Raw genomic sequence first — 16,579 nt, 5'->3', positions numbered from 1 at the left:
AAGGAGGAGATAAGGAAGGAAGAGGCCATCAATTACCTCCACGAACCGGTGCCCCCTGCACATTGCCTCTGTACCGGTAGCCCCACTATTGTTATTTTGCTGCTGCTGTTCAATTATTTGTTACTTCTATTTTCTATTTTTTACTTAACTTTTTTTTCTTAACTTAGAGCATTGTCGGTTAAGGGCTTGTGATCGGCGCATGTGACAAATACATTTTTATTTGGGCAAGATGATGGAGATGGCTGTTGGTCATCATGGCAGTGTCTATTCTGATCAACTTGAAACAGGGAGGAAATTGATTTATCAAAAAACACTAAAGAGGCATAGGAGGGCATATTCACCCAACATATAGGATTCATATGGGAAGACTGAATGCAATGATATGGGATGATTGTGACCTTACTGAACACACCTGTTGATTGGTTTCCACTTCCTTTCTTGCTGGATCCAGGTGTGCTAATGTAAGTTGCTTAACCTAAGAATATAGAGGTGAAAGGTTAATGATACTGTAATAGGTGCTGATGATAGAGATTACAAGACCATCACAAGACCACAGTGTACCATGTGTGTTTCTTATTGTTCAATAGAAAATATTTATTTTGTTCAAATGGAAATGTTCTAATGTAGGAATTGGTGTAGTGAAGAACAGAAGCATACGTGTTGGCCTATATTGCAGTAAAAAAAAAGTTTTATTCAATCACGTTTATTTAAAAAAAACCTCTGGTTGTTTTTGTCGCACTGCTTTGCTTTATTTTGGCCAGGTCGCAGTTGTAAATGAGAACTTTTTATCAACTGGCCTACCTGGTTAAATAAAGGTGAAAAAAAATAATAATTGTAACATGGCAACATTTACAGTTGAAGTTTGAAGTTTACATACACCTTAGCCAAATACATTTAAACTCAGTTTTTCACAATTCCTGACATTTAACCCTAGTAAAAATCCCCTGTCTTAGGTCAGTTAGGATCACCACTTTATTTTAAGAATGTGAAATGTCAGAATAATAGTTGAGAGAATTTTTTTTTTCAGCTTTTATTTCTTTCGTCACATTCCCAGTGGGTCAGAAGTTTACATACACTCAATTAGTATTTGGTAGCATTGCCTTTAAATGGTTTAACTTGGGAAAAATGTTTCGGGTAGCCTTCCACAAGCTTCCGACAATAAGTTGGGTGATTTTTGGCCCATTCCTCCTGACAGAGCTGGTGTAACTGAGTCAGGTTTGTAGGCCTCCTTGCTCGCACAAGCTTTTTCAGTTCTGCCCACACATTTTCTGTAGGATTGAGGTCAGGGCTTTGTGATGGCCACTCCAATACCTTGACTTTGTTGTCCTTAAGCCATTTTGCCACAACTTTGGAAGTATGCTTGGGATCATTGTCCATTTGGAAGACCCATTTGCGAACAAGCTTTAAGCTTTATCATTCCTGACTGATGTCTTGAGACGTTGCTTCAATATATCCACATAATTGTCCTACCTCATGATGCCTATGATCTATTTTGTGAAGTGCACCAGTCCTTCCTGCAGCAAAGCACCCCCACAATATGATGCTGCCACCCCCGTGCTTCACCATTGGGATGGTCTATTTCGGCTTGCAAGCCTCCTCCTTTTTCCTCCAAACATAACGATTGTCATAATGGCCAAACAGTTCTATTTTTGTTTCATCAGACCAGAGGATATTTCTCGAAAGAGTACGATCTTTGCCCCCCCCATGTTCAGTTGCAAACCGTAGTCTGGCTTTTTTATGACGGTTTTGGAGCAGTGGCTTCTTCCTTGCTGAGCGGCCTTTCAGGTTATGTCGATATAGGACTCATTTCACTGTGGATTTAGATACTTTTGTACCCATTTCCTCCAGCATCTTCACAAGGTCCTTTACAATTGTTCTGGGACTGATTTGCACTTTTCGCACCGAAGTACGTTCATCTCTAGGAGACAGAACGCGTCTCTTTTCGGCTGCATAATCCCATGACGTTTATACTTGTGTACTATTGTTTGTACAGATGGACAGGCATTTGGAAATTTCTCCCAAAGATGAACCATACTTGTGGAGGTCTACAAATTTTTTTCTGAGGTCTTGGCTGATTTCTTTTGATTTTCCCATGATGTCAAGCAGAGGCAAAGTTTGAAGGTAGGCCTTGAAATACATCCACAGGTACACCTCCAATTGACTCAAATGATGTCAAGTAGCCTATCAGAAGCTTCTAAAGCCATGACATAATTTTCTGGAATTTTCCAAGCTGTTTAAAGGCACAGTCAACTTAGTGTATGTAAACTTTTGACCCACTGGAATTGTGACAGTTAATTATAAGTGAAATAATCTGTCTGTAAACAATTGTTGGAAAAATGACTTGTGTCATGCACAAGGTAGCATGACCTAACTGACTTGCCAAACTATAGTTTGTTAACAATACATTTGTGGAGTGGTTGAAAAATGACTTTTAATGACTTCAACCTAAGTGTATGTAAACTTCTGACTTCAACTGTAAATATACTGTGTGTTGATTTGATTCTGCAGTGTTCAATGAATTGCAGAATAGTGCCATGGTTGATAGGCTAACATTCAATATGGCGCTAAAGCGGCAGGTAGCCTAGCGGGTAAGTGTTGGGCCAGTAACCGAAAGGTCTCTGGTTCGAAGCCAGCAAGGTGGAAAAGTCTGCCTTTCTTCTGCCCTTGGGCAAGGCAGTTAACCCCAAACAGATTCAGGCAGCCCCCCACACCTCTGTTTCAGAGGGGTTGGGTTAAATGCAGAAGACACATGTAGGTTAAATGCATTTCAGTTGTGCAACTGACTAGGTATTCCCTTTCCCTATGATTCAACTTGGCTTTTAAAGTTGGGGGTTAAATAATTTTTTGGGCAGCCAAATTATAATTTTCACTATTTTGTGGAAAAATTATCAGAATTGGGCTGCCTGTGTAAACGCAGCCATAGGGGTCTAGGCCTTGCTCTTACACAGAAAGAATAAAATGTAACATTGTGTACAGTAAATTAATTGAAATGTGCCTTCATGGTATTGGATGTAAGAAAATGCATGACCAATCCCATGTAATTTGTGCTGCTTCAACACATTTAATGTATTTAAAAATCAATTATTTAAAAGGCACATGAGAATTGAATGTCACTTGAGTTGTTATTAGCATGTATCAGCATTGATACAATACTGAATACAAAGGGGGTTAATCATAAGGTTTACAGCAGCATAGCAGCTTATAGTTGTTTTACTGTAAAAAAAATTGGAATACTACACAGTTCAGAATAAGTAACGTTTATTTGCTGTCAGACATTCAGATATTAATGTAGTCCTATTCATGTTTGATAACCTCATCTAGTCCACTTTTGAGGTCTGAAAACATCAGGCTAACTTTAATTCTAGAGTGAACTCACTTTTATATATAATAAGTTTTAAATAATTGCAAATTTACAGCGGCAGTAGAGTCGTAATTATCCCCATATAATTGCCTTGATGTGCTTGTAAGTATATATTATATTGTACCAAATGTGAAAAGCTGGTGAATATTAAAGTGTTGTCAGTGTAGTACATTTTTACCACCATGTCTCCTAAGGAATCATGATTAAAGTAGAGGGGACAGTGTGACAAATTATTTTTACATTAGGCTATACACTGAATACAATTTGTTCAGTATATGTACACCTTTACATGTCATAGTAGCAAGCAGAGTTCAAATACATGTGTATTTAGTATTTAGTTATTCATTTAAATATTTTAAAGTATTTTCAAATAATGTGTCCAAAATTAACTACTTCTATTGGAAGTATTTTCAAAGAATTTCATATAAATAGCCTACTATGTGAAGATATTTTCAAAACATTATTTCAAATACTCCTAGGACATGGGTTCAAATGCATGGGAGTATTTAAATATACTTGTCTGTGTATTTGAGTATTTGCAAATACATTTCCAATACTTCAGTGTATTTGCAAATACATTCCAATATTCTTTGAGAATACAAGTAGTTGAATATCTGAATACTTTGAAATGTATGAGAAAAAAATTGAAATAACTGAAATTGTATTTGAACCAAGGTCTGGTAGCAAGCACAGTAACATTTTAGTGAACATGTTTTTAAAAGGGAGTATTGCGCCCTGTTGACTAATGGTAATATTCTGTGGAGCCAAGAGATTTATGAAACTCAGAGAATCAACGTGGTACAGACATGGGGTCACATTGTCTTTTGATCAAAGGGGATCACAGAGGATCTCCTTCACTACATCTGGGAGAAATAAAGGTTGAACAGTTCCATCCACTGGGGTGTATATAATCCTCCCCTTCTTTGTCATGTCTTAGCACTGACAGTTTAAGTCGTTCACTGCACGTACCCATCCATTCCTTCTCCCTTAGTGGGATTCAGTTGTGTTCTAGTCAGGGGATAAATGTGGGGAATTCCACCTTGTAGGTTTGAGGTATGGCATACAATGAGCACTGAAAAGATATCTTACATTTTATCACAAAAAAACTATGTAGGAGAATGTTCCACCACCTGCAAAATCTCTATTATGGCAGCAGTTCCAGTTTTGACAAAACCAATATGTGATTCTGATACAGTCAGTCATAGATTACTTCAAGGTTCCTCAGTAGACAGAGTACTGGTTCTCCACTGCTCGTGTCCTTTGTGTGCCCTCACTCTCCTGCTGTTCATCAGCAGAGCCACCAGAGGGCGGCAGCTGCCACTGCGACTCCGTAATCCCCCACCACTACCATCCTCAAGTCTGGGGAAGGGAGGCGGGATGCGGGGCAGAGCAGGGGAGCGAGTCCACAGATGCGCCATCCACCTGCAAAGCTCGGGGAAATAAGTGTGCCGATTGGTGGAGGCAGTTCTGACAGCCAGGCTCTCTGGTATGGGTGGACATCCGAGACGCTCTGAGCTCTGCAAAGAGAAACACAGCAGACAAGCGACATGTTTGAAACACACACACATTATGCACCATAGATCTAGCTTGAAACCAAATTCTATCTATTAACTTGAAATGGACAGAGTAGGAATCTTTTGAATTGCATTTATGTGCTATATTCAATTTTTTCAGGGTGTAAAGGAACAAAAGAACATGTTAAAAAAAAGGTAAAAAAAGGTAAAAAAAAAAAAAGACTGGTTTTAGAAATCCATTAGGAAGGCTTTGAGGATATTTCAGTTGGAATCAAAACAGAGGAGACCAAATAGATTTAGCATGAGAAAGGCTGACACTAAGTGGTTACACACAGTGGAGTGAGACAAGTGGACACAATTGGACCAGCGGAGGGAAGAGGGAGCTTCAGTGTGAAGAACACATTCCACAGAGAACAACTATTTTGACTCCTGTCCCTTGTGGCCAACCTCAAAAAGACAGCCTGGAAGAGTCATCCTCAATTCCGTATGGTTGCCTAGTCCAGTGGATCTCTCCTAAAAGGCTAATTTATTGGCTTGAAACTACTTTTTTAAAAATTAAACGACTTTCCTGCTGGGTAACATTTTTTAATCATCCGATGTAAAAGCTTGAGTGAACAAATTTAAGATGAGAGGTTATACATTGGTAAGCAGTTGAAGAATGCAGGGATTGTTTTTGGGCACTAGAAATGTTGGATAAGACGTCAAACACTCATTATATTTTGTCACTAAAATATAAATCCTATTAATAGCCTATATTTGACACAAAAACATCTCAAGCAGTAGCCGTGTGTCACCTGGGTGGCTGCTGTGTCTCTGGACGTAGCACCGCAGCATGATGTCTGCAGCCCAGCGGGACTCCAGGGGGATGGGATGGCAGTGGAAGTGCTGCAGCATGTCCCCCACACTCTGGAACCAAAGGTGGTGCACATGGCACTGGCCCTGAGAGTCCACAGACAGACGCAGGTGCTGCTTACAGGGAGGTAGAGGCATGGCATGCTGTTAGGTCTTCCTACCATTCCCATTGTTTTGCATTCAATGCTGCCTAGTACGTGGACGGCAATCTTGTGTCGCGACCTGGACTACTTTCCATTTGTCCATATAATGAGGTAAATTTGTAAACTGGGCAGCAGGGTAGTTCGATAGCGATGGGGACAAAAGGTGTTGTGTTGCAGCCGGCCGCGACCAGGAGACCCATGAGGCGGCACACAATTGTCCCAGCGTCGTCCGGGTTAGTGGAGGGTTTGGCTGGCCGTGTTGTCCTTGTCTAGTCGTGCTCTAGCGACTCCTGTGGCGGGCCGGGCACAGTGCACACTGACATAACACCGTACACCTGGCGACTTTCTCTGACACATTGGTGCGGCTGGCTTCCAGGTTAAGCAAGGATTGTGTCAAGAAGCAGTGACGCTTGGTGGGGTTGTGTTTCGGAGGACACAAGGCTCTAGACCTTCGCCTCTCCCGAGTCTGTACGGGAGTTGCAGAAATTAAACAAGACTAACTACTAATTGGATATCATGAAAAAGGGGTAAAGATAGGTTTTTTAAAAGTACATAATTTTCTTTAGGAATGTAGTGAAGTAAAAGTAAATAGTAAAATATAGTACAGATAGCCCCCAAAATGACCTAAGTAGTACTTTGAAGTATTTTTACTTAAGTACTTTGGGCTCCCGAGTGGCACAGCGGTCTAAGGCACTGCATCTCAGTGCAAGAGGTGTTTTTGGGGGCATCTGTCCCTGGGTCAATTCCAGGCTGTATCACATCCAGCCGTGATTGGGAGTCCCATTGGGCGGCATACAATTGGCCCAGCGTTGTCTGGGTTTGGCCGGGGTAGGTCGTCATTATAAATAAGAATTTGTTCTTAACTGACTTGCCTAATCAAATAAAGGTTCAATAAAAAAAGTTACATTTTGCCCTTGTGACGCAAAGGGGAATCCTGTGAATGGGCAGCCAGCCAGATAAAAAGACTTGTCTGGGATCACGGTTTGCGTCTGGGCATACCTTGGCTTTGCCCTGGAAGTTGAATGTAAGGACGTATTCTCCCAGCCGCGCTTCGCTCTGGCGAATCACAAAGAGCCCGTGGCTCCGGGCTCCGCCCACCAACACCAGCTGCGCAGCTTGCACTTGAGACAGTGTACCGTGGAACCATTGATAGCAGGTCAGAGAGGTGTCCGTCTCAAGAGTGGGGCGATTCACCTACAGGTGAAAAGCACAACTTAAACACCTAGTCACTGTATGGGCTTAGCAAAAAAAGCAAAAAGCCATCCTTCCACATACAGAGAGCTGGCCATTACCTGCTCCAGGCCTGTTGGACTCCAGTGACTGGAGGAAGCGTTCTAGAGGGATGTGGGTGGGGTGCAAAGGAAAGGCCAACATGGTCTGACAGTGGGGCCCTGAGGGGCCAGCACGGTGCTTAGGGGTCTTGTGTATGTCTGTGTGGACAGAGAGAGCATGGAGTGAAAGTTACTCCATACAGTCAGATGAGGAGATCCCAGCTAGCACATTTGGTTCCTTGGAAGATGTGGAAATGTATGTTTTTGGTTTCCTATTGGTTCTGGGAATGACCGGTAATGTTTTTTTAACCTTCTGAGAATGGACGTGAACATTTTGCCTGTTCTGGGAACGTAAATTTTTAGGTTGCAGGGAGGTTCTGAGAACTAGAGGTCTTCACGGAGCCACCTGTACCCGAATACCGAGACCCGATTCGGGACCCGAGCAGGTTGGGATCAAGAACTCTAAATAGGCCTCCCGGGTGGCGCAGTGGTTAAGGGTGTTGTACTGCAGCGCCAGCTGTGCCATCAGAGTCCCTGGGTTCGCGCCCAGGCTCTGTCGTAACCAGCCGTGACCGGGAGGTCCGTGGGGCGACGCACAATTGGCCTAGCGTCGTCCGGGTTAGGGAGGGCTTGGGCGGTAGGAATGCCCTTGTCTCATTGCGCACCAGCGTCTCCTGTGGCGGGCCAGGCGCAGTGAGCGCTAACCAAGGTTGCCAGGTGCACGGTGTACCAGGTGCACGGTGCGGCTGGCTTCCGGGTTGGATGCGCGCTGTGTTAAGAAGCAGTACGGCTGGTTGGGTATCGGAGGACGCATGACTTTCAACCTTCGTCTCTCCCGAGCCCGTACGGGAGTTGTAGCGATGAGACAAGATAGTAGCTACTACAACAATTGGATACCACGAAATTGGGGAGAAAATCCCCCCCCCCCAAAAAAGAACTCTAAATAATGTCACGGGTCTGGGTCGAATATGACTGTCTTGGGTATATGTCATTTTAACTGACTTGTCTGGAAGGGCCCCTACAGATCCAAACGCAACTGCAAGAGTAGAGAGAGACAGAGAGGGAGAGAAATGTTTTCATTTATGCTGCTGCTCATGCCTTTCACAAAAGTGGAGTGTGGCGTGTAGCTTGTTGTTGTTGGCCAATCATAAGTCATCAAATCGGGAATAGGCTACGGTCATAGAGCCTCTGTGTGGCAAAAGTTAGGAGACATGTAATCAATGGAATATGAAATTAAAATGACAGAATTAAAAGTTAAAGGAGAAGGATAGGCTACCACGACCAAGAGCCAACCGGTAGGCTGCTAATTAATATTCTGAATGGACTTTTTAATTGTAACTGTAGAATGAGGAAGTACATGCACTGCAGCTTCAATTAGCCTAGTTAGCTAACGTTAGCTAGCTTCTCCTGGTTTGATGATAAATAACCTATCATAGCCATTAGTCTACTAGAGCGTGAGACCGCTTGGTTGTTTGCTATCTCTCCCTATGTCACTCACAGTACGGCCCCTCCCCCGTCTGCTAGAGCGGCACCTCTCCCTCCCTCTCCTCTTTTCTGCTGCTTCACTCACTTGGATCAGACCGGGTCTGGATCAAACCAGGTCTATACAGAACGGGTCTAGTTGTCCTTGGGTCCATTCAGAATAGGTCTCTATATTACATTTTTTTATGCATATCGGTCAGGGTGGGAAAGTCCCAGGTCCATTTCGGGAAAAGAGTTCAACTTTTTGGACCCGTGAAGACGACTACTGTGAACGTTTTACTATGGTTCCCTGAACGTTTTCCTGAGAGGTTTTATTAACGCTCTGAGAACATGTTTCAATAAAACCTTTAAAAACAGTGCTAGCTTTGGTTAACTGTTTTGAACTCCAAGCACAGATAGGACACATGGACATGTATTTGCTTATGCATTATTCATGCCAACACATGTATTTTTTATTGTGTCACAGTGTCAGTGAGAACCTATGATATTCTGTTCTCTATCCAAGGAATTAGTACACTGCTCCACCAGGATGGAGCTAACATGCCATGTTTTTTAAGAGGTTCATTTTAGCCTATTCAAATTTCAAAGGAAAAAAAGCACTCATTAAGATCAGGTATGGCAATTAGTGGGCGCGGCCAACACACCTGAACACACTTAACAAGATCGAGGATAGAGAAAGTTTTGTTGATGATGAGAACGGAATGTATACATTTATAAATAACATTCTTAGAACATTCTCTGAATGTTAAAGTTTTTGTTTTTTTATTCTTAACCTTCTTGGAACAATTGGAGAACATGACTTTAAATAGAACCATGTGGAAACGTTATGCTGAAGTACTGAAATTCCCACAGAAGAACATTGTTTCCGTAACATCCTCTGAACAATTTGAGAACATTCCCAATGTCAAACCAGTTGGAGAAGGTTCCTAGAACATTACCAATGAAATAAAACCATGTCTGAACTTTTAGGAAATGTTCTGTTAAAGTAATGAAATACCAAGAAAATGATGTGCTGAGAATGTTCCAAAGCCAAGCAACTATCCTGCACCATTCCCAGAAAGTTGTGGGAAGGTTGTATGCAAAATAACCATAGGACAACCACGATCTCACCAAGAAGAAACATATGGTTGTCAGAATGTTATGTGCTAGCTGGGATACCATTACCAATTTAAGTGAATAAGTACTCACTAGATGTGAGCTCACAGCTACAGGTGGACACCGAGGGGAACTGGCCGCGAGGACAAGACGTCAGCTCAATGTCATCTCCACTGTCCCTGTCACAGAATACAAACAAATTCATTGAGACAGGGGAAGAGAAGGAACTGGTTTGAGTGATGCTGCTTAAAATCATCTATACGGGGGTGCATCTCAATAGTCTGAAGGGAAATCCTTTTCCATCTTCTGTCAATCTGAAAACACAGTGTTGAAAGCAATATGGTGGATGTACACTGGGATTTTGCTTTCACTTCTCCTTCACATCAGTGCAGGAACACATCAGTGCAGGAACAGAGAAAAGGGAAGGAATCTAATTTAACTTTAGACTAAATTGAAATGCACCTCTAGATCACAGAGAAGTGAGTGTGGTGGTCTTTTCTTTACCCCGGGTCTATGCAGTCCTGAATGTCAGCCACCCAGGAGTGTTTCTGAAGGGAGTCTAAAAGTCTCCAGAATGTATTCTCCTCCATTCTCCACCTGCAATAGAAGCATTGGATTAGGCACAATATGTGAACATTCGAAATCAACTAGGCACTGGTGTAGACATGAGAGAGTATTAGATAGGTGTATGAAGAAACAAAATAAAAAAAGGTAATTGAAGAACATTAGAGCATATAAATGTATACAGAACTAAAATAAACGCAACATGTAAAGTATTGGTCCCATGTTTCATGAGCAGAAATAAAAAAATCCTGAAATGTTCCAAATGCATGAAAAGCTTCTTTCTCTAAAATGTTATGCACAAATTTGTTTACATTCCTGTTAGTGAGCATTTCTCCTTTGCCAAGATAATCTATCCACCTGACAGATGTGGCATATCAAGAAGTTGATTAAACAGCATGATCATTACAGAGGTGCACCTTGTGCTGGGGAAAATAAAAGGTGACTGTAAAATGTGCAGTTGTATCACACAACACAGTGCCACAGACGTCTCAAGTTGAGGGACTGTGCAATTGGCATGCCGAATGCATATATATCCACCAGAGCTGTTGCCAGAGAATGGAATATACATTTTTCTACCATAAGCTGCCTCCAACCTAACTTTAGAGAATTTGGTAATACATCCAACCGGCATCACAACCACAGATGCCGTGTAACCACGTCAGCCCAGGACCTCCACAACCGGCTTCGTCGAGACCAGCTCTCCGGAAAGCAGATGAAACTGTGGGTTTGCACAACCAAAGATTTTCTGCAAAAACTGCCAGAAACCATCTCAGGGAAGCTCATCTGCATGCTCGTCATCCTCACCAGGGTCTTGACCTGACTTCAGTTCGGCGTAGTAAATTACTTCAGTGGGGAAATGCTCACCTTCGATGGCCACAGGCACGCTGGAGAATTCTGCTCTTCACGAATGAATCCCGGTTTCAACTGTACCGGGCAGATGGCAGACTGCGTGTATAGTGTCATGGGGTGTGCGGTCAACACTGTGAACAGAGTGCCCCATGGTGGTGGTGGGGTAATGGTATGGATAGGTATAAGCTACGGACAACAAACACAATTGCATTTTATTGATGGCTATTTGAATGCACAGAGATACCATGACGAGATCCTGAGGCCCATTGTCATACCATTCATCCACCGCCATCACCTCATGTTTCAGCATGATAATGCACACAAGGATCTGTACACAATTCCTGAAAGCTGAAAATGTCCCAGTTCTTCCATGGCCTGCATCCTCACCAAAAATTACACCATTGAGCATGTTTGGAATGCTCTGGATCGGTGTGTATGTCAGCGTGTTCAAGTTCCCGCCAATATTGGACACTGACGTTGGGCGATTAGGCCTGGCTCGTAGTCAAAGTTCCAACTCATCCCATATGTGTTCGTTGGGGTTGAGGTCAGAGCTCTGTGCAGGCCAGTCAAGTTATTCCACACCGATTTCAACAAACCGTTTCTGTACGGACCTCGCTTTGTGCACGGGGGCATTGTCATGCTGAAACAGGAAAAGGCCGTCCCCAAACTGTTGCCACAAAGTTGAAAGCACAGAATCGTCTAGAGTGTCATTGTAAGATGTAGCGTTAAGATTTCCCTTCACTGTAACTAAGGGGCCTAGCCGGAACCTTGTAAAATAACCCCAGACAATCATTCCTCCTCCTCCAAACTTTACAGTTGGTACTATGCATTAGCGTTCTCCTGGCCAAACCCAAATTTGTCCGTAGGACGGCCAGATGGTGAAATGTTTCCCCTGCTCCAGAGTCCAATGGCGGCGAGCTTTAGACCACTCCAGCCGACGCTTGACATTGCACACGGTGATCTTAGGCTTGTGTGCGGCTGCTTGGCAATGGAAACCCATTTCATGAAGCTCCCGACAAACAGTTCCTGTGCTGACGTTTCTTCCAGAGGCAGTTTGGAACTCGGTAGTGAGTGTTGCAACCGAGGACAGACGATTCTTACATGCTTCAGCACACAGTGGTCCTGTTCTGTGAGCTTGTGTGGCCTACCTCTTTGTGGCTGAGCCATTGTTGCTCCTAGATGTTTCCACTTCACAATAACAGCACTTACAGTTGACCGGGCAGCTCAAGCAGGGCAGAAATTTGACAAACTGACTTGTTGGAAAGGAGGTATCTATGACGGTGCCACATTGAAAGTCACTGAGCTCTTCAGTAAGGACATTCTACTGCCAATGTTTGTTTATGGAGATTGCATGGCGGTGTGCTCAATTTTATAAACCTGTCAGCAACAGGTGTGGCTGAAATAGCCAAATCCCCTAATTTGAAGGGGTGTCCACATACTTTTGCATATATAGTGTACAGTTGAAGTTGGAAGTTTACATACACCTTAGGCAAAAACATTTAAACTCAGTTTTAACAATTCCTGACATTTAATCCTGGTAAGAATTCCATGTCTTAAGTCAGTTAGGCTCACCACTTTATTTTAAGAATGTCAGAATAATAGTAGAGAGAATTATTTTTTTCAGCTTTTATTTCTTTCATCACATTCCCAGTGGGTCAGAAGTTTACATACACTCAATTAGTATTTGGTAGCATTGCCTTTAAATTGTTTAACTTGGGTCCAACGTTTTGGGTAGCCTTCCACAAGCTTCCCACAATAAGTTGGGTGAATTTTGGCCCAATCCTCCTGACAGAGGTAGTGTCTTGTTTGTGGGATCCTTGCTCGCACACGCTTTTTCAGTTCTGCCCACACATTTTCTATAGGGTTGAGGTCAGGGCTTTGTGATGGCCACTCCAATACCTTGACATTGTTGTCCTTAAGCCATCTTGCCACAACTTTGGAAGTATGCTTGGGGTCATTGTCCATTTGGAAGACCCATTTGCGACCAAGCTTTAACTTCCTGACTGATGTCTTGATATTGCTTCAATATATCCATGTAATTGTCCTTCCTCATGATGCAATCTATTTTGTGAAGTGCACCAGTCCCTCCTGCAGCAAAGCACCCCCACAACATGATGCTGCCACCCCCGTGCTTCACGGTTGGGATGGTGTTCCTCAGCTTGCAAGTCCCCCCTTTTTCCTCCAAACATGACAACGGTCATAATGGCCAAACAGTTCTATTTTTGTTTCATCAGACCAGAAGACATTTCTCCAAAAAGTAGTCTGGCTTTTTTATGGCGGTTTTGGAGCAGTGGCTTCTTCCTTGCTGAGTGGCCTTTCAGGTTATGTCGATATAGGACTCGTTTTACTGTGGAAATATATACTCTTGTACCCATTTCCTCCAGCATCTTCACAAGGTCCTTTGCTGTTGTTCTGGGAATGATTTGCACTTTTCACACCAAAGTACGTTCATCTCTAGGAGACAGAACGCGTCTCCTTCCTGAGCGGTATGACGGCTGCGTGGTCCCATGGTGTTTATACTTGCGTACTATTGTTTGTACAGATGAACGTGGTACCTTCAGGCGTTTGGAAATTGCTCCCAAGAATGAACCAGACTTGTGGTCTACAATTTTCTTGGGAAAATCAAAAGAAATCAGCCATGATGTCAAGCAAAGAGGCAGAGTTTGAAGGTAGGCCTTGAAATACATCCACAGGTACACCACTCCAATTGACTCAAATGATGTCAATTAGCCTATCAGAAGCTTCTAAAGCCATGACATAATTTTCTGGAATTTTCCAAGCTGTTTAAGGGCACAGTCAACTTAGTGCATGTAAACGTCTGACTCACTGGAATTGTTATACAGTGAATAATCAGTGAAATAATCTGTCTGTAAGCCATTGATGGAAAAATGACTTGTGTCATGCACAAAGTAGATGTCCTAACTGACTTGCCGAAACTATAGTTTGTTAACAAGAAATTTGTGGAGTGGTTGAAAAACGAGTTTTAATAATTCCAACCTAAGTGTATGTAAACTGACAACTTCAACTGTATATGTGACCAATCAACTCTCTATTCCCAGTCATGTGAAATCCATAGATTAGGGCCTAATGAATTCATTAAATGAACTGTATGTAGTGGAAAATACATTGATGTATAAAGGTATCATATTCGTAGCCTGTTTTAGCCTACTGACATAAGATATATTGAACAAATATGGTCTGCTGTTTTCACTGTTTGGTTCATTATGCAAATCTGCAGCATACAGAGCATTTGGTACTACTTGAATGTTATGTCATAACGCCTACATACACGTGTGATATAATGTCCTGACATTACAAGTAAAGCTTACCTTGAGGACAAAGGTGTTGTCCGTGTCTGGCATTTCCAGGGGCATGGTGGTCCGCACCTCCACAGCAGCTGTCAGAGGAACTCACTTTGGGCTTGGATGACTGGGCCAGAGAGAGGACAGAGGAGACACCAGAGATACCGCAAACAACACTGACAAAAGATATCTAATTTTCAGTGTCAGATTGTATCAGGTCAGCAATACAGGAGCCCAATGTAATCCTATAGCGTTGACTACATTTTAAAAATACAGGTATGTGATTTTTTTCTACCAAATCCATGTAAAACACAGGAAGTGACCACGAGACCCACCTTGGGTGGCACATAGAACTCCAGGAGGAAGCCCCTCTCCCCCTCAGTAGCGGCCCCTCCACCTCCTGAGCAGCAGACGACACTTCTGCCACTAAGTGCTGCAGCCCATGCTATGCGAGTCGCCTCCACCATATAGCGCAGGGCCCCTTCCCTCTGCACCTCGGCTGGCGGGGCCCTGAGGGTGGCAGAGCGGGGCCGTCGGGGCAGGCACAGCAGATGGGGGCTCCAGTGGTCCCCTTTGAGCCTGCAGTGGGGTTCTGGGGAGGCCCCCCAGCTCCTCTGGAGCATTTCCCGGACCCCGTCCATCATACACAGGCTGATGTTACGCAGGGAGAAACCCTTCCTTAAGTTGGCCCTGGGGAGGCCCTCAGACAGGTCCTCTGTGCTGCAGGAGTGGCCCAGAGTCAGATTGGAGTGGCCCCTGGGTTTGGGCTGTTGTTGGGGGCTGGGATTCTGCTTCAATGGGCTGCCCTCCATCAGAGACCAGGGAAAGGTTGGAGGGCCTAGTAGATCAAATTAATATGTAGGTAGTAGGCAGATCTAATGGCCCCCTCCCACCAGGACAGCAGTCTTCTTCTGGTTTAGCTTGGCACATTCCAAAAGCACTCCCAATAATCCTGAGTACAGAACTGAGAAACAGAGAGAGTTGCTCCTCACACAATCCTGCTTCAAGTCCTCATTAGTGCATTCGGCTGGTGAAATCTGTGGATAGAGAAGGTCAGAAGAGATGAGGGAGCTGAGTTGTATTTGAGGCTACCCTCATTATTTCATAGTAGATACTCTGGTGTGCCGTTATGGAAACAACTCCAGTTTACATCCCTCCATACCTGATTTGATGGCCTATCCTAAAAACATGAGACACGGAGTAGACTAACATGATACTCATTAATGCCCTACAAGAGACTAATTGCAATCAATACAAGACGTTGTACAGGTCCGATATCACTTTCAATTAATAGGTTTTTGTTCAATTTTAAAGTCTGCCATTTTGGGAGAAGCAAATTGCAAGTACACCTTATCTGGTTCCTCCAATGAGCATGTATATTTGAACAGAGAAAAAACAAAATGATAGGAAAGGTGATAGGAGGTCCAAGTAGGAGGGAGGCCAAAGCAGGACTACTGCTTAACCCTGCGGTTATACTAGCATTTGCGAACTGACTTTCTCCAGAAAATAAATGACCTCTTTGCTATTTTGCATTGTATTCGATGGAAGTCCAAGTCTGAAATTGTACGCATGCTGTGTTCCCTTGTCTGCAGCCTAGCAGATAAGGTTCCAAAATGTGACAGGGCTCAGAAGATTATTCCTGAGGTTTCTCTCAGGAACAATGGCAGACGGTTATCACCTAGCACTGAATAGCCCTCCTTTGAAATAGGGGCTTAGAAGGAGAGAAAGACAGATATCACCTTATCTTAAAACGATACATAAATATTAAAGAAGAGGTCCAATTGATGTTATCAGTGCCAGGGCTAGACGATCAGCCTGGGTAGCTGATCGCCTCACAGTGAATCAACGTCACTATTGATTGCACTTTTACGCCCAGCAGAGGGAGATTTCAACCGAATTATCTCATAATGACTGTCTGTGCCTGTCATGACAAGTTTGTCATTCTTTTTGTGGAAATAGTGACAAATGCAAGTGAAGGGCCCTATAATTCCCCCACTGTTACTTCCATCCTTGCACAAAACGACAGCTACCACTGGATGTCCGTTAGCAGTTTTATTGTCATCCTGGCAGAGGTACAGTAATTCACAGGATATGTGTGGTGTCACTGCAGTATGATGAGTCTGGAGATTTCCCTGTTTTTCAAGGA

The 16,579-nt window shown here is 43.3% G+C and overlaps 1 protein-coding gene across 1 annotated transcript; it reads right to left on the bottom strand.

Annotated features, from left to right (window-relative positions):
* Positions 1 to 4,714: 4,714 nt before the first annotated feature.
* On the bottom strand, positions 4,715 to 15,245 carry LOC112228528 (SH2B adapter protein 2). The gene is given in 9 exon segments (XM_042309724.1): positions 4,715 to 4,878; positions 5,670 to 5,841; positions 6,870 to 7,064; positions 7,131 to 7,300; positions 9,812 to 9,897; positions 10,223 to 10,281; positions 10,283 to 10,315; positions 14,461 to 14,540; positions 14,729 to 15,245. Coding segments are annotated over 9 exon segments (1,476 nt in total).
* Positions 15,246 to 16,579: the final 1,334 nt, after the last annotated feature.

Source organism: Oncorhynchus tshawytscha, linkage group LG30 (assembly GCF_018296145.1).
Source record: "Oncorhynchus tshawytscha isolate Ot180627B linkage group LG30, Otsh_v2.0, whole genome shotgun sequence".
NCBI classification, from domain to species: domain Eukaryota; kingdom Metazoa; phylum Chordata; class Actinopteri; order Salmoniformes; family Salmonidae; genus Oncorhynchus; species Oncorhynchus tshawytscha.
The sequence above is the reverse complement of the archived record's forward strand: the minus strand, read 5'-3'. Positions and strand labels throughout refer to the sequence as shown.